General features: G+C 45.5%; 1 protein-coding gene across 2 annotated transcripts in view; it reads left to right on the top strand.

Moving 5' to 3' along the window:
* Nucleotides 1–18,228, top strand: part of Fry (FRY microtubule binding protein) — a 393,490-nt gene that overhangs the window by 217,151 nt on the left and 158,111 nt on the right. For both annotated transcript variants that reach the window (XM_052168890.1, XM_052168888.1), the window contains one exon: nt 4,883–4,936. In XM_052168890.1, the coding sequence (XP_052024850.1) occupies nt 4,883–4,936 (54 nt within the window). The remainder of the gene's footprint in view (nt 1–4,882; nt 4,937–18,228) is intronic.

Below are 18,228 nucleotides of genomic sequence, written 5' to 3'. Positions count from 1 at the left end.
TGTGGCCTGTGTGACATGTGACAACATTTGCTTTGGGTTGACCTTGGGTCTCACACATTGATGCATTCCCAATTTTTGAACGTATATATAATAAGTATTTGTGTTGCTGTAGTGCCAAGCCACAGAAAACTATCACAGAAGCCAGGGTGCCAGCTCTGTCATCATGTATGGGTTTAAGGCATAGATACTAAGGATCACTGTCCTGTGTGTGTTGTGGTTGAAATAAAAACTCCCAACACGAAAAGAGCTCATCAAATTGACAGGAGAGGTGACTGATAGTAAGAATTATCCATTTAAAATGGTAAATCTTGTCAATATTTTTCACAATAAAATTTTATTATTTATTTATTGAGATGGGCTCTTACAGTGTAGCCCTGGCTAGTCTGGAACTTGAATGTAGACCAGACTCACAGAGATCTGCCTACCTCTGCCTCCCAGATGCTGGGATTGAAGATGTGCACCACTACACCTGGAAAATAGATATAAGGTTTTAGTTAGAGTTTTATGGCTGTGAACAGACACCATGACCAAAGCAACTCTTATAAAGGACAACATTTAATTGGGACTGGCTTAAAGGTTCAGAGGTTCAGTCCATTATCATCATGGCAGAAAACATGGCAGCGTCCAGGCAGACATGAGGCTGGAGGAGCTGAGAGTTCCACCTCTTGTTCCAAAGGCAACTAAGAGAAGACTGGCTTCTTTCTGGTATCTAGGAAGAGAGTCTTAAAGCCCAGACACACAGTGACACACTTCCTCCAACAAGGCCACACCTCCAAATAGTGCTACTTTGTCAAGCATATGTCAAACCACCACATATATTGATATTAATATACATTTTCATTTTTAGCTCACATAAGCGCACACAAAGTGGAGGGCTTTATATCTAGTCCTGCAAGCCTTGCTCTACCCCAGGACCTTTCAATATTGAAACATAGCGGCTGAGGCCTGTCTGGAGCCTCTGTCAGGGAGAAGCGGCCTGCGGAGCTTCATTCACAGACACATCTCAGTGTCAAGTGGCTCTGCACTATGTGCTGTGGAAAGGAAGAGCAATGGGGCTTTGACCCTTGAAAGCTGGAACATGGAGCTGGTGTTGGAGGCTGGCTTCAAAGGTCTCCCCGAGGGAGCGATGGTGGGGCTGTGAGCAGTAATGACGCAGAGGGGACCACTGACTGAATTTCTCCCCGTGAGGCAGGAACCACAAGGTGCCCAGCTCTCCACCCAGCCTGTAGGTTGGGCACAAAGTGACCTCTCACTCCTGGATGAAAAGACAAAATCCCAAGTAGAAATTCTCACCCACAGTTGCTCCAAGGATGTCAGTGGGACCGGATGGACACCTCTTTTCAAATGATTGGCGTTAATAAGAACACAGTTTGGTCCCCAAACGAGAGAGGGCCATTAATTCCTAAGTCTCTGGGGGGAGACCTCAGGGGTGTGGACTGAGATAATAAAGACACCTGACAGACCAGTGCTCAAGAAGGTTGCCAGCCAGGGCAGGGATGGGGCTTGCATCAGCCTTGGGTGTATGTCATCTTTGTGACTGGAGAAGTGGGGAGCCATGGGTCTGTGTGGTAGGCTAAAACCATATGAAGTTTTTCACGGACATTTATTTACACTGGCCAAATAAAAATTTACATATATACATTTATTCATATATGTATCTACCTACATATATAGATATAGAACACAGTTCTATATCTATTTTATATAGATATAGATATTACATTTTTAAAAATCCCTATACTAGTTGGCTCTCTGTTGTTGTGATAACGCACTGATGAATACCAACTTGGGAAAGAACAACTTCACCATCAACACCAGGCATGGCCAGGAACTGGAACAGACCACAGCGGAATGGTGCTTTCCAGCACGGTCCTCCCGGCTTTCTCAGCTGCCTTTCCTGTAGAACCCAGGCTCTGCCCAGTGAATAGCACTGCCCATTCTGGACTAGGCCCTCCTCTGTCATTTAGTAATTTAGGAAATATCCCCCACACATGCTGTACCCGCTGGTTTTGTGTCAACTTGACACAGGCTGGAGTTACCACAGAGAAAGGAACCTCCCTTGGGGAAGTGCCTCCACAAGATCCAACTGTAAGGCATTTTCTCAATTAGTGATCAAGTGGGGAGGGCCCCTTGTGGGTGGGACCATCCCTGGGCTGGTGCTCTTGGGTTCTATAAGAAAGCAGGCTGTGCAAACCGGGGGAAGCAAGCCAGTAAGAAACATCCCTCCATGGCCTCTGCATCAGCTCCTGCTTCCTGACCTGCTTGAGTTCCAGTCCTGACTTCCTTTAGTGATGAACAGCTGTGTGGAAGTGTAAGCTGGATAAACCCTTTCCTCCCCAACTTGCTTCTTGGTCATGATGTGTGTGCAGGAATAGAAACCCTGACTAAGACACATGCTCACAGGTCGGTCTGATGGGTCTGATGGAGGCAATTCCTCATTTGAGGTGCCCTCTTTCCAGGTGTGTCAGGTTGCTTACTGTGGTGGTTTGAATAGGTATGGTCCCCAGAGACTTATGTGTTTGAGAGCTTGGCTCACAGGGAGTGGCACTATTAGAGGTGTGGCCTTGTTGGAGGAAGCACATCACAGTGGAGGAAGGCTTTGAGGTCTCCTATGCTCAAGCTATGCCCAGTGTGACACACAGTCTCCTGGCCACCTTTGGGTCAAGATGTAGAGTTCTCAGCTCATCCTCCAGCACCGTGTCTGCCTGGACCTTGACAATGCTTTCTGCCATGACGATACTAGAATAAACCTCTGAGATTGTAAACCAGCCCCAATGAAATGTTTTCCTTTATAAGAGTTGCCATGGTCAAGATATCTCTTCACAGCAATAAAAACCAAACTAAGACAATTTCCAAGATCATACTTCACACTTCATAGTCTCTAAAATATGTTTTGTCTGCCATATCAAAACAAAACAAAACAAAAAACCAACAACAGAAAAGTTAAGTAACCACATAATGTTGTGTGTGTGTGTGTGTGTGGGGGGTGTTAGCCAGGCTTCCTGGGACAATCGCAGCTTGGTGGCAGAGAGTGGCAGTCTGCATGTCACTGCTGAGACTATTTTTGCAGTTAACTCTTATATCGGTCATATCACACAGCCCAGTTCACCAGCTCCACCTGGCAGGTGGGGGACTAGCAAACTCCACATTGGTCCAGTAAACCGACTTATTTCTACATGAAAGGAATTAGAAACATGTGCCTTTCAACTTTGCTTCTATCGAGTCCCAAAACACAAACTAGGTTATTTGTAAGCTTTATTTCTGTTTGGATGTGCGCGTGCATATGTGTGTGTGTGTGTGTGTGTGTGTGTGTGTGTGTGTGTGTGTGTGTGTGTAGTGCCCGTGGAGGCCAGAACAAGGCATCAGGTCCCCTGGAGCTGGTTACTGCCCATTGTGAGCTGCCAAACATGTGTACTGGCAACCAAATCCCAGTTCTCTGGAGGAGCAGCCAGTGTCTTAACTGTTGAGCCAGTGTCTTAACCATTTCTCTAGCCCCAGCACCTATCCACCCATCCGTTTTCCTTCCTTCCTTCCTTCCGTTTTTCCATCTTCTTTGTTTGTTTTATTTTTTCTATATTATATATTATATTATATAATATATATATATATAATATTATATATTATAACATTATATCATATAACATATATTATATATTATAATATTATATATAATTAATATTATATATATAATATTATATATTATATTCTATATTATTATTATATATAGCAGTTGAACCTAGGGCCTTGAGCATGCTAGGCATGAGCTCTGCCACTCATCTATGCCCAGGCCTTATATACCAAAATTTAAAAATAAAAAGAAATATCTTAGTTGGTAGTGTGTGGTTTCCACCAAAACCCCAGGGCTGATTATAGCATCAGCTTCTTTGTATAACTTGTAAATATTTATTTATTACGCACACACAGAATTCCTTCTCTGTGCCCGGCTTCTGAGACTTGACATGGCACCTCTCAGGTTCATTCATGGTGTCCCAGAGGGCGACGGGCTCATCTTCTCTCTTTCAGGCTGACTAGTGTCCCACTGTGCAGAGTGACTCGTCTCCCTTCTCCAGGTATTCGCTGATAGTCATTAACGCTAATCCCTTGATCGATATCTTGGACAGTGCCTCAGGGAACATGGGTGTGCAGATGGTCCTTGTCATAATGAATTCGCTTTCTTACTATATAGTCTCAAAAGCAGAATTGCTGGTTTATGTGAGGTTTTATGGCTTTTGGTTTGGTTTGGTTTGGTTTTTTGGTTTTGAGCAGTTGCCATACCATTTTTCTTAAGGTCTCTAATTTTCGCCCCCCATTTACAATGGGCATCTTTTCTTTATGTCTACCCATCCTTGTCTTTTCTCTTTTTTGGCAAAATTCATTTTAGCCTGTATGAGGGGAGATTTTGTTCTGAATGTAGTTTACATTTTCCTGACTGTCAGTTAGTTCTTCATGCTGAGCAGAGAGGTGTAGGCGGAGGAGGCTATCAGGAGCCTGGCTAGCTGGTGCACTCCTGTAGTCCATCGCCGTGGAAGCTAGAGGGTTCAAGGCTAGCCTTAAAGACTTGTGATAGAAATGGGGCTCAGCAGTCGAGGGCATGCCCCACTCTTACAAAGTACCAGGTTTCATTAAGAGCACCTGTGTCAGGCACCTCCTTCTGATCTCTGTGGGCATAGACTCACACATAGATATTCATAACTTTAAAACATCCAAAGAAGAAAGGTTAAGGTCAGACTAGCAAAGAATACTTTTTAACTTAGTTAAAAACCGGCACCCCCTTGTTCTATAAAGGGAAAAAAAATGAATGAGAAAATTATAATAGTAATGACATTTCTCTTACAGTGTTCACAAGCCGACATAATTTCATATATGTTCTGTTTTCCTGCAGGAAAAGCCATTGACGAAATCTCTGCAGCGCGGAGAAGACCCCCAGTTTGATCAGGTATGAGGCTGCTGCTCTGCTTGGGTGTGTTTTTCTATTTATATCAAAACGGACAAAACAGGAGCCGGGGCTGTAGCTGTAATTCGGTGGCAGGGGGCTTGCCTCGAGTGAGCAAGTCCCTGGTGTTTGACATGGCTTAGGGTGCTGAGGAGGCGCTACAAGGAACAGAAGATAGAAGCAGGGATGGCGCTGTGGTGCCGAGGAACTCCCTCAGAGCCATAGGTGTGTGGTATAAATATTATGCCCTCAGGGATCGGGGAGATGGTTCAGAGGTTAAGAGGACCGAGGCTTGGCCCCCAGCACTTACCATAAGTTCCAGGAGATCCAACAATGTTTTCTTTTCTGGCCTTGGCAATCACAGCATACACACAGTGCACACACATGCATCAAACAAAAACATACACATTAAGTAAAAGCAAAATAAATCTTACAAAATATATTGTCCCCTCGGCACCTGTAGCTGGGTATTAGACACTCAGGGAATGCCCTATGTTCTGAGTTAGAGATAACTGGAAAGCCAAAGAAGAATATAAGTAGACCCTCAGGATTTTGTTGTATTTTATTTTTTCCTAAATCTTTGTATGCCAAAATTATAGACTAAGAAGAGGTGACTTACAGGGAATCCAGTAATTCTAGTTTTATTGTTGTAGTAGCCAATTAATCTCTACTCAAAATCACCCTGGTGGGGCGGAATGCGTTCCTCGTTACCTGCCCCCAATGTTCTGGGTTCCCCGAAAGAAAGACACAGCACGCACGCATGCTCGCCCGAAGCCGTATATATTTAAATATCCCTTAAACAGCTCAATGGTGGGGTCACTTCCTTACCTCCACGTGGCTGGCACACTTTCGCATAATCCCAACTCATCACTTACTAAAACCTATATTCCATCTTGCCTGCCCCTCCCTCTGCCTCCCTGCCCAGCCACTGGCTGCTGGCAGCTTTATTTACCAATCAAAACCAACTGGGGGCAGGGACACCCCACCCCCACCCCGTGCCCATCTTACCTGTGGGACTACTTGTAATTTGAGGAGGAGCAAATTAGCATAATACAAGCAATTTTAGACCAAACCCACAACAAAATCCCACTGAAAAAATCAGCTTCCTCTAAATTAGTTGTAGTCTGTGATGATGATGATGATGGAGTCTCTACGCCAGAGCTTGGTTTTAGTTTTATTTCCAGGCTGCCGGCTTCATGACATACTCCTGTAACCCCAGCCCTTGCATGGTAGAGCCAAGCCTAAGCTACGGAGAGAAACCCTGCCATTGGAACAGACAGAGAGATGCGGAGACAGCCAGTGGTAGGATGCTTGCCTAGCATGTCCTAGATTTAATCCGAAATACTGGAGAGAGATTGGGGGTGGGAGGAGTGCTAGGGAGAGAAGGAGAGACAGAGACAGACAGAATAGAATTGACAAGAGTTGAACTGACAAGTCTGAAAGAGAAAAATGACTTCAATAATCATTATAAAAACATGGAACCTTAGGCTCCCATGGAGAAAATAGTAAATGAAAAAAAAAAAAAAGAACAATAAAAGCAAAGAAAGTCAAAGAAAAGACAGAATAGAATTGACAAGAGTTGAACTGACAAGTCTGAAAAAGAAAAATGACTTCAATAATCATTATAAAAACATGGAACCTTAGGCTCCCATGGAGAAAATAGTAAATGAAAAAAAAAAAAAAAGAACAATAAAAGCAAAGAAAGTCAAAGAAAAGACATCAGCATCTAATAGCATGTCCTGAGCATGGGACACTGGACAGGAGAGAGCCTGGTCCTGTCACTTCAGAGGGGCTTTAGGGGTCTCTAGGAATGATGTGTAGCAGGACATTTGAGGAAGCTGGACGGGTGTCATGGTGCTGCCCTGGCGGTATATGACATAAAGGAAGCATACCTTTTAGCGGGTACCTGTGTCTGAGGCCCAGTACTGCTCAATGCCCTAAGGCCTAATGAACTCTCAGGCTTCTGGTCTGGGAACCCCACAGAAGAAAGCTGTAGAGCTTCCTGTTTACAACACAGGCCTGCCAAGTCTGGAGTGCAGCTTCAGCGTCCACCACAGAGGTGCCGTCCTCTGCGATCCACGGTGCTCCCTGACAGTCACGAGGTGGTGCTCAGCCCACTTCCCTGAGCTACTGTGGCCCTGGCCTCGCTCTGGGGCTGGCAGCCCTGGCTGTTTACCTGGATTGCGATAGACCGAGGGTAGACCCCCACCGCACAACCCAGTGTTGTCAGTTGTGGTTGTGACCATTGCTCGATCAGTCAGAGACTCTTGGGGGAGGTGTCTGTGGTGTTTGGTGTCACCATTTCATAAGTGGCCTGTGTGGGCTCTGTCTGCTCCCTTAGTCATTAATCATTCACTTTGCGTGATTTTCCATTAAATTCCATATTCTCGGGCTTTTTATCCCTACTGTTGCCAGCCTTGCTTGGAAAACCAAGTTTCTCTAGCTAAATATATCTCCTCCTTTATTTGCTCAATTTGTCTAAATTAACACTACGAGGAGTACTTATCCCAAATCATTGAGCTTGTAACACAGCAGTGAGGAGTACTTATCCCAAATCATCCAACTTAAATACACTTTGTTCCTTCAGTTAGCTTCTCATTCAACATTGTAGAAACACACTGCCGTTTGGAGCTAGACAAACCTAGGCTTAAATGTCAGCTTATGCTCTGAATTCACTGGATTATTTTTAACCTTATGACACTTAGCGTAACCCATGGACCTGTGTTGTGAATGTCACCTGGAGTCCAGAGCTGCAACCCAACCACAAACCCATGTTGTGAGGCCCATGATCCGGGCTAAAGAAAGACTGGGAGGTTAAAGAGATTTTTTTTTGGGGGGTTTTGTTGTTGTTGTTGTTTGTTTTTTGTTTGTTTGTTTGTTTTGTTTTTTTATTTGGTTTTTTTGAGACAGGGTTTCTCTGTATAGCCCTGGCTGTCCTGGAACTCACTCTGTAGACCAGGCTGGCCTTGAACTCAGAAATCCGCTCGCCTCTGCCTCCTGGAGTGCTGGGATTACAGGTGTGCTGGTATTACAGGCTGGTTAAAGAGATTTTTGGCTCTTCAGTTGTAGACTCATGAGACATATTTCTTTCACTCCAGAAGAAGGCTTCTGGCCAGACAGTCACCAGCAGGCACCCAGACACATGCTGGCACACATGGGCTTCATGGCAGTAGGCACACGAGGCTACAGAAAAACATACAGAGGCGGGCTGGCTAAGGCTACTACTCTGCCCTCAAGGTCATGGTTATATAAAACCCATGCAAAAGTGGCACTTGCTAAAAGCAGTTATCCACTGAGTACATCACTGTTAATTTAGGTCTCCAGACATCTGGTGTCAGCCATTTTGTGCTAACTCAGACCCATCCCACACACATACACACCATGTCTAGTGTAGCCACCTTTTAGCTAACTTGTAGTGGATATCCATAGCAGCACCATATTGTCTAAGCATAAGCTGGCTCTTATAACCTTCTGCTCCCCACACACATTCACTGAAAGCTTGAGAGGACCATCGCTGTCTGTAAAGATGCTTTGAGTGGGAGAAAATGGTAAGAATGTTATCCAGAGCCGTAAGACACAGTATTGCCTTCTGATCTGAGATACGGTGTTGCTGTCTGATCTAGCTAGATCCCAAAACTACAAGGGACTCTTCCATGTAGAAGAGAATCATCAACTGAACATTTTCTGGTCAGTTTCTTCACGTCTATACACAAGGGTCCTTCAGCATGGCCAGCAGTAATCTACTATTGAAATGGTGTCAAGGTACCTAAGTGTTGAGGAGTATCCCTGGATTTCGAGAGATATGAATTCCATTAAAGGGATGCTTGAAGTTTCCTGCAGTCTGTGTGTTTAGAAAGATCTCAGACGCTGGGCGGTGGTGGTGCACACCTGTAATCCCAGCACTTGGGAGGCAGAGGCAGGCAGATTTCTGAGTTCGAGACCAGCCTGGTCTACAGAGTGAGTTCCAGGACAGCCAGGACTATACAGAGAAACCCTGTCTCGAAAAAAACAAATCCAAAAAAAAAAAAAAAAAAAAAAAAAAAGAAGAAGAAGAAAGATCTCAGCCTGCACTGGTGGAAGACCCCAGTGCCAGTGGGATACCACTTCATCCTACACTTCCCGTATCAAAATGGTCTAAGTGACAGTCTCATGTTAACACCGGGAGACTGTGCTCATGAAGAGGCCGTGGGAGACCTTTGAAGAATAGAAATATTGGGGGGGGGGGGGTTTGGAACTGATGAAGATTTGACCTTAAATAAAGCAGAGGCAAGGAGACTCATACAAAGGATGGTTAGTACTACTATCATTTAAGAATAATGAATATATTAGTGAAAGAAGTATAAAAAGGGTAACCCATTGCAGACCGACTTTTGAGGTCATTTCCACTTAGTTCGACAAAGAGGGTCTGGAGTAGCTGTGTGTGGTGGCTAATCCTGGTGTCAGCTTGACACACTGGGCAAGAGAAAACCTCGTGAAGAATCACTTCCATCAGAATCACTGGTGTGTTGACACGTCTGTGGGGCATTTTCTTAATTGACACAGGACAGCCCAGCCCACGTTGGGTGGGGCCACCCCTGGGCAGGCAGGTGGGCTGTATAAGAAGATTGCACGGCAGCGTATCGGTCCTCCATGGTCTCTCCATCAGTCCATGCTGCCTTGTTTGTGCCTAGAGTGCCTGCCTTTGTGTTCTTTATTGATGGGCTGTAAGCTATAAACCAACCGTTTCCTCCACAGCTCTGTTTAAGGTCAGTGATTTATGACAGCAACAGAAGCCTACCTGGGACACTGTGTAAGGATACAGAGATGATAGAAATTCTATCCTCAGGAAATTCTCAGCCCCAGAAGGCAGAGTGTTTCTTATGGGAAAGCTAGAGGTACGTATCAGGTTCCGAAGCTTAGAGATGAGCCCATAAAAGTCACCGAGAGTCACCAAAGAGTAGTGGCCTCATCATCCAGATGGGCAAGATGGGCCGAGGTTAACCTATGGACAAAGGTGTTGAAGGCTAGAAGAGTATCACGGCAGGCATGGCGGTAGGTAGTTGGGAGGATGCTCCGTTTCTGTGGTCACAGGAGCCACTCGGAGGCCCGACTGTGTTCTGTAGATTAGGATTATCAAGCAGAGTAAAGCCGTACCTGTGCAGCGGACAGTGGGAAAGGCTGTGAATCAGTTTTAGGTCAGGGATAGGAGAATCTTTCTAGAGAAATAACAAGACAACTCATGTATATGGTCACTCAACAAACAGATCTGAAAGGGAGAGCAAACGGATGAAGAAGGGTATTATGGGAAACCTTAAAGGGTTCAGATTAAAAGTGCAGGGAGCAGCCGAGCAGTGGTGGCGCACGCCTGTAATCCCAGCACTCTGGGAGGCAGAGGCAGGCGGATTTCTGAGTTCGAGGCCAGCCTGGTCTACAGAGTGAGTTCCAGGTCAGCCAGGGCTATACAGAGAAACCCTGTCTCGAAAAAACCAAAACAAAACAAAAAAAAAAAAAGTGCAGGGAGCTGACTGGAATGGGGCAGCGATATAGGGTCCTAGAGAGGAAATCCTTTCAAGGGAAAAAAATCTACCAGAGCCAAGTGTGCTGGAACCTGGCAGAAGCCCTAGAAGACATCCAGGTCACAGGTAAAGGGACATGACCACTACAGAAAAGGCAAAGGGGTAGACTGGATCCCACGGCTCCGGGGAACTGGATGTGAGGGAGCTCTTGGCTGCAGGCTGTTTGTTGAGTACTGAAGTTAGATGCTTGAGTTGGGTCTTCCTCTGAAGCTGTAGCTCGCCTCTGATTCTTCCTCTGGATTCTCACGTCTTTCTCCCCAGTGCTGGGATTCCAGGTGAGTACCACCATGCTCGGCTGCTGAATACATTTTTCCTGGCTGATAAATGGTAAGTGGTCTAAGGGCCTCGCTTTCACATCGAAGTTTTTGTCATTCATCATGATTAGCAGCACTTAAAGAGCAGCGTGCCAAAGCAGGACCACGGCGCCCGTGATGGGGTGGTTTTTCCATGATATGCGGAGCATGTGCTGTGAGCTGTGGGGTAGCTATCTTACCTTCAAGCATCTCTCTTCTGTTACCAAATTTAAAAGACATCTTTTTTCTGTTTGTTCTTAAAGATGTGACTTTTTAAAAAAAATCATTTTCTGAGTATGTATGTATGTACGCCTGAGTGTATATTTGGGTACCGTGTGTGGGTGGGCAGGAGCCCAGGGACTCCAGGAGAGTTACATGCGGTTGTGAGCCACAGACTGTGGGCATTGTGAGCCAGGATCCTCTGGAAGGCAGCCCGTGCTCCTAACTGCTGAGCCATCTGGCCAATCAAACGGCAGCTGACCTGTGAAGGGCAGACCTGAGTGGGAAGTAACCACATGCAGATAAGGAGAAATAAATGCTAAAGGTCAGGAATGCCCCTTCACTGGGGAAGATGGCGATGCTTGCTTTGCAGAGGGTGGATTTATGACGGGCACTAGACACATGCGCAGAAGAGACAGCTGCTGAAGAAGCACTAAGTCCTCTTGCTTGTGCATTTGGCTGTGCACATGAGTTCTCTGGCCTTAGCTTTTATACTGTAGCCCGTGTGCTGTCTAATAGTGGGCAAACAAGACTGAAACGCAGGCTGAACGGACCCCACACTAAATACTTAAAGCCAGAGGGTTGGGAATTCTGAATTTTACATATATATATAGAAGGATGCACCTAGATCTGAGTATGAGACCGGTGTTGTGGCGTCTGTACTTTCTACACATAACCTAAAGGGGATTTTGATACAAAATTTTTTTTTCAAATAATTTTATAGATTAGTGATTCAGATTTGTACAATTTTTCATCACCTCATTAATTTGCCAATGCACCTTAAGTTTTCAGATGTGGGAGCTTTAGCGTTGTTTAATTTATATTCTCTCAGTTTCATTAGTTGGACCACTAGCTGGCCACCCCCACCCTCACCCCAAACCTGGTGTTTGGGAACAGTCTCTGCTGGGGAGCGGAGGTCACTTCACTTTTATATCTTATTGTCCCCCAAAGGAGCTATGGCTGGAGCGTCCCATCAAAGTCCAAACATCAGGACCAGACCATAACTGTCAGAGGTAGATTGTCTCACTGTGCTTTGGCCATTGCATAAGGACGAACACAGGAGCTAAGAGAAAGTGCTGGAACCTAACTGGGTCAAGGCACTGGTATGGAACCCTAGAGAGGGAAGCCTTCAGGGAGAGTATTCAGCAGGGAAGACTACAGGCATGGCTACCATTTAGCGTCTGGGTTTTGCACCTGCCGATACGTCAGACAAGAAGCAACCAGAGCGTGGCCACAAGAGACAGTGAGGCATGGAGAGGGGGCATCTCTGATGTGTGAGAGACTGAAAATACTTGAGGAGAGGACATAGGTACGGGGGTGGGTGAACGGAGGAGAGCAGAGTCGGGTGAGGCCTGCGCCATTCTCACAGACTGAGCGAGTACCTGGCCACGGGCTCTCTACAGTTCTCACTTGCTGTCATGGAAGTAACTGGGACTTGTGGGTAAGATAGGACTACCAGTGCCCTTAAAATGCATTTGTCTAGCTCTAGTAGATAAAGTTCTATCATCCGCTTTAGGTCACCAATAATCTCGTAATCTCTTCAGAGTCATCCGAATGATGGTATTAAATTAGCATTTAAGGCAACAACAGGCTTTTTTTTACAGTGATTTCATACATGCATATTTTTGGTTGATTGACCCCACGCACCCTCCCTAGTCCCCCGTACCACTTATGCTCTCCCCTTCCTACAGTGTTCCCTGTTCCCTTTCCTACCAAAGCCTCTGTTACCCCCCTCACCCCTCCCTTAGAATCCACCCCACTCCCACCTCATGGAGCCCTTTCTAGTTTCTCAGCCCCTACCTGCTCTCACACATAAATGTACATAGATACAAATGTAAAGTTGAGCTGGAGAGATGGCTCAGTGGTTGAAAGCACTGACTGCTCTCCCAGAGATCCTGAGTTCAATTCCCAGCAACCACACGGTGGCTCACAACCATTTGTGATGAGATCTGACGCCCTCTTCTGGTGTGTCTGAAGACAGCTACAGGGTACTTATATATAATAAATAAATACATCTTTAAAAAGAATTTAAAAATGTAAATCTGAGTCCACATCCAAGAGAGAGCATGCAGTGTGGGTCCTTTGAAGTCTATGTTGCCTCAGTCAATATAATACCTTCCAGTTCTATCCATTTTCCTGCAAGTTTCATGATTTCATTCATGACTGAATAAAATTCCATTGTCTGTATGTGTCTTAGTTAGGGTTTCCATTGCTGTGAAGAGACACCATGACCAAGGCAACTCTTACAAAGGACAACATTTAATTGGGGCTGGCTTACAGGTTCAGAGGTTCAGTCCATTATCATCATGGCGGGAACATGGCAGTGTGCAGGCAGAAACAGGGCTGGAGGAGCTGAGAGTTCTACATCTTCATCTGAACGCTGCTGAGAAAAGGGTTTCTTCCTCACAGAGCAGAGTCTGAGCCTTGGACCTCAAGGCCAGCCTACCCAGTGACACCCCTGCTCCAAACAGCCCACACCTCCTAATAGTGTCATCTCCCATGAGCCAAGCTTATTCAAGCCACCATGATGTGTACCACGTGTATTCATTGCCCATTCATCCGTGATGGGATCTAAGCTGCCTCCACTTCCTTGCTATTGTGACCAGAGACACAAGAGGGTTTCTATCTCTGAGGTAGGACAGACAGCGTATTAGGTATATGCCCAAAAGAGGTCCAGCTGGGTCTATTTTCAGTTTCTGAAAATGTTTTAATTAATGTTATATAATAATTGGCTTCATAACAACCACCTCATGCGTGCACACAGTGCATCTTGATCACATTTATCTACTGTTACTCCCTCTTGTCCCCCCTCCACACTCTTGTTAATCCCCTGCCTCTTCCCAACTAATCCCCATCTACGTGTCTGCCTGTGTGCGAGTATATGAAGTGTGGTATGTTAGTGGGGAGGTATTTACAGGAGCAGGGATACCTTACCAGACGTTAGACCATTGGAAAAAAAAAAAAAACGGTTTTCTCCATTGGCCTCAGAGATCACCTCCCTTCCACAGCAGAAGCCTCCACCCTGGTTTCCATAGTCACACACTAGTGTCTGCTCCTGCCACACTAGGTACTCCCATCTCCCCACCCCCTCACCTCCAAGCCCTCGCCTCCAAGCCCTCACCTCCACGCCCTCACCTCCACGCCCTCACCTCCATGCCCTCACCTCCACGCCCTCACCTCCACGCCCTCGCCTCCTTAGATTTCCTGAGGACAGTTGTCCTCACTAGAGTGTGGTGGCCACTCCAGGTAGTTTCCTCAAGTGTTCAAGGTTGTTTAACACTTTTTAAAATTTTTTTTCATGATTGCATGCATATATGCCATCCATTTTGATTCTAGACTCTATTATTATCCCATTCCCACCAAGTCCCCTTCCTGGGTTCATGTCTGACTCTGTCTCTCTGTCTGTCTGTCCGTCCATCTGTCTGTCTGCCCGTGCCCCACTGCATTTACTTCAAGTTGCATGTGTGAACTTGATTGGGGTGTCATTTACTCCTGCAAGGAGTGCCCAGGAATAGGACCCCCTCCTCCAGCAGCCATTTGCCTGTAGCTCTTCAGGGAGGGGCGGGGCTTCATCCCCTCCCCCACTGACAATGTTGGCAGCACAGAATCAAGTGCAGACAGCCGCTCCTGCTGTGAGGGGAACACTTACAAGTATTTATTTATTGACCGCTTATTTTCTTTTCCAGTGAACTGTCAACCAAGTTCGTTGGCTTATTTACTGATGGGAAGTTTTGGGTTTGGGGTGTTGAATTTTCCCAGCTCTTTATGTGGTCTGGATCGTAGTTAACAACAGTTCTCCAGCCTCCCATAGTTTCCTCTGCCCTGCAGAAATCAGTTGTGTTTTATGTCTCAATTTTCATTTTAATATTGAGAAATGGAAGAATGAGACCGATATTCCAGAAGGGTTATATTACGTGCCCTGCATTTTATAGCGCCTCATTTTGTCCTCATTTGAAAACCCAGTGAGATTAAGTATTCCCTGTCTGGGTTTACCGCTCAGAGCTCCAGAGAGACAGTGTTGTGCCAGGCCCGCAGCGCTGTAATGTGAAGCCAGGACCTTCTGAGCTTCTCCGGGCCCTTGGGAAATCATGGAAACATGCCAGGCTTAGGCTCAGGCATCTCATGCTGGGTTCCGAGGACGTCCAGTTGCAAGCGCTTGTGCAGAGTACAGCTTACATCCACTGCTTGTGTTATTGCTGTAATTTCCAGACAGTGTACTCCACATTCTGAGTAACTGCTTCTTCCATTTTCATATAGGTGCTGTCTGTCTTGTGTACCGTTAGAGTACCTTAGGTTGTTAATATGTGAGAAAGAATACCACCTATTAGAAGAAAACTCTTGGTAAAATGTAGCCATATACTAGAGTTGAGCACGTATAACTGTCTCAAAAAGAAACCATGAGCCCGAGGTATTTCAGCAGTTACTGTAGTGCCACAATGTAGTGAACACTTGTTTACAGTGGGTAAGTGGGGGCTGGAGAAGTGGCTCAGTGGTTAGAGCACTGGCTGTTCTTACAGAGGACCTGGTTCAGTTCCCAGCACCCACGTGGTGGCTCACAATTGTCTGTTACTCCAGGTCCAGTAGTTCTTACATTTTCTTCGGGCCCCTGTGGGCACTGCATGCACATGGCGTACATACATACATACATACATACATGGAGGCAAACACATAAGAGAAATTACTAAGTCTTTAAAAATGTCTAAGTGAAAATGAATAAGCAATTAAAGATAAAAAATAATTAATGTTGGATTCATATATCATTAGTGCTATTTGGCATTTCTGAAATAATTCTCTAGTAGAATGGTATGTGCCATTAAGTCAAGGTGTTAAAACAACAAAATGATTGCTAATCTTCTAGAAAAAAAAAGTACTGAATTAAGTGGTTAAGGCTGTTACCATGGAAACACGCAGGCGGTGTCCAGCTCAGTGAGAGGGGCTGCACATGCAGTGACTGTACAATGTCAGTGTTTGCAGAATTTACACGGTAGGCACCCTGGCCCCCGGTGTCGCCGCCTGGCACTTGAGCTGACTCGCAAAACTGAGCCCTTGCTGGGGTGACTTTAAATTGACCATTATGAGCGCCACTCCTGACAAATCTGTCTTCTGACTATAAAATATGGAGTGGCCTCATGAAGTGAGTATTCAAACATCTATGTGTGAAGTTTTCCTCTTCGTATTTGGCAAGGATAACAAGGTTTCAGAAAAGCCATCCTCTTTGCCGAAGCGTGACGGACAGTGTCTCTTAGCCTACTCACACACAGAAAGCCAAAGCAAATACTGGAACATTTGCAGAGTACATTTAGTACTCTTATATACACCCCCTAAAAGAAAACAGCCTTTGAAATGAGCCTGGGAATCCATATACTCCACTCCACCTGCTGCCCAGTCTCTGCCCATCCATGGTAGAAGAGAATGATTATTTAAAGGCAACAAGGCCATCTTTGTGCCGGGCCTGGCTGCCTCCAGCAGCAGTACAGAGCTGGAATTCAGGAGGCCATTTGGCTTCACTTCCCTTAGGGGAGGAGTCCAGGAGCCATGCCAGCAGGACCTTCCTCCCTTCCTGGGCTTAGAGGACCAGGCCTCTGAAGATCCCACCTTTCCTCTCTGAAGGCCTGGCTTCTGAGAAACAGGGACAGAGAGATGGAGGAGAAACATCCTTCCCCCTGCTGAGCTGTGGTCCTCTGAGGTACTGTCAGCGCCTGTGCTAAGGAAAGTACCTATGGATGAGACAGGCCTTCTGGTCACTTTTTTAACAAGCAGAGAGGTTTTCTCTTAATTTTTATAGGCAGTTTGTGGAATCTTTGCCTCTTTGTTGCTGTGATAAAGACCATGATCAAAGCAATTTAGAGAGGAAAGGTTTGTTTGGCTTACACTTCTAGATCATAGTTCATTAGTGAGGCAGGCCAAGGCAGGCAGGCACTTGGAGGCGGAAACTTCTGTGGAGACCACAGGAAATGCTGCTTACTGATTTGCTCCCTGTGGTTTGTTCAACCCAGTCTCATACGGAACCCAGGACCACCAGCCCAGGGGGGACTCCACCCACAGTGGGCTCCAGCCTCCTGCACTAATCATTACACAAGAAAATGCCTCACAAGTAAGGCAAAGGGCACTGTCAGTTGGACAAAACAGCAACCAACAAATTGGGAAAAGATCTTCACCAACCCTACATCCGACAGAGGGCTAATATCCAGTATATACAAAGAACTCAAGAAGTTAGACTCCAGAGAGCCAAATAACTCTATTAAAAATGGGGTGCAGAGCTAAACAAAGAATTTTCACCTTAAGAATTTCGAATGGCTGAGAAGCACCTTAAGAAGTGTTCAACATCATTAGTCATTAGGGAAATGCAAATCAAAACAACCATGAGATTTCACCTCACACAGTCAGAATGGCTAAGATTAAAAACTCAGGAGACAGCAGGTATTGGCGAGGATGTGGAGAAAGAGGAACACTCCTCCACTGCTGGTGGGATTGTAAGCTGGTACAACCACTCTGGAAATCAGTCTGGCGGTTACTCAGAAAACTGGGCATGACACTTCAGAGGACCCTGTTATACCACTCCTGGGCATATACCCAGAGGATTCCCCGGAATGCAATAAAGACACATGCTCCACTATGTTCATAGCAGCCTTATTTATAATAGCCAGAATCTGGAAAGAACCCAATGTCCCTCAGTGGAGGAATGGATACAGAAAATGTGGTATATTTATACAATGGAATACTACTCAGCAATTAAAAACAATGAATTCATGAAATTCTTAGGCAAATGGTTGGAACTGGAAAATATCATCCTAAGTGAGGTAACCAAATCACAAAAGAACACACATGGAATGCAGTCATTGATAAGTGGATATTAGCCCAGAAGCTCTGAATACCCAAGACACAATTCACATATCAAATGATTCCCAAGAAGAAGGAAGGAGAGAGGCCTGGTCCTGGAAAGGCTTGATGCAGCATTGTAGGGCATTACCAGGACAAGAGAAATGGAGGGGGGTGATTGGGGAACAGGTAGAGGGAAGAGGGCTTATGGGACTTATGGGGAGGGGGGAACCGGGAAAGGGGAAATCATTTGGAATGTAAACAAAGAATATAAAAAAGAAAAAAAAAAGAAAAAGAAAATGCCTTACAAACCAACCCACAGGCCAACCTAATAGAGGCAGTTTCTCAATTGAAGTTTCATCATCCCAAATAACCATTGCTTGTGTCAAGGTAACAAAGCAGTAATAAT

This window comes from Apodemus sylvaticus, chromosome 22 (assembly GCF_947179515.1).
Source record: "Apodemus sylvaticus chromosome 22, mApoSyl1.1, whole genome shotgun sequence".
NCBI classification, from domain to species: Eukaryota; Metazoa; Chordata; class Mammalia; order Rodentia; family Muridae; genus Apodemus; species Apodemus sylvaticus.
This window is presented reverse-complemented; position numbering and strand designations above follow the sequence as displayed.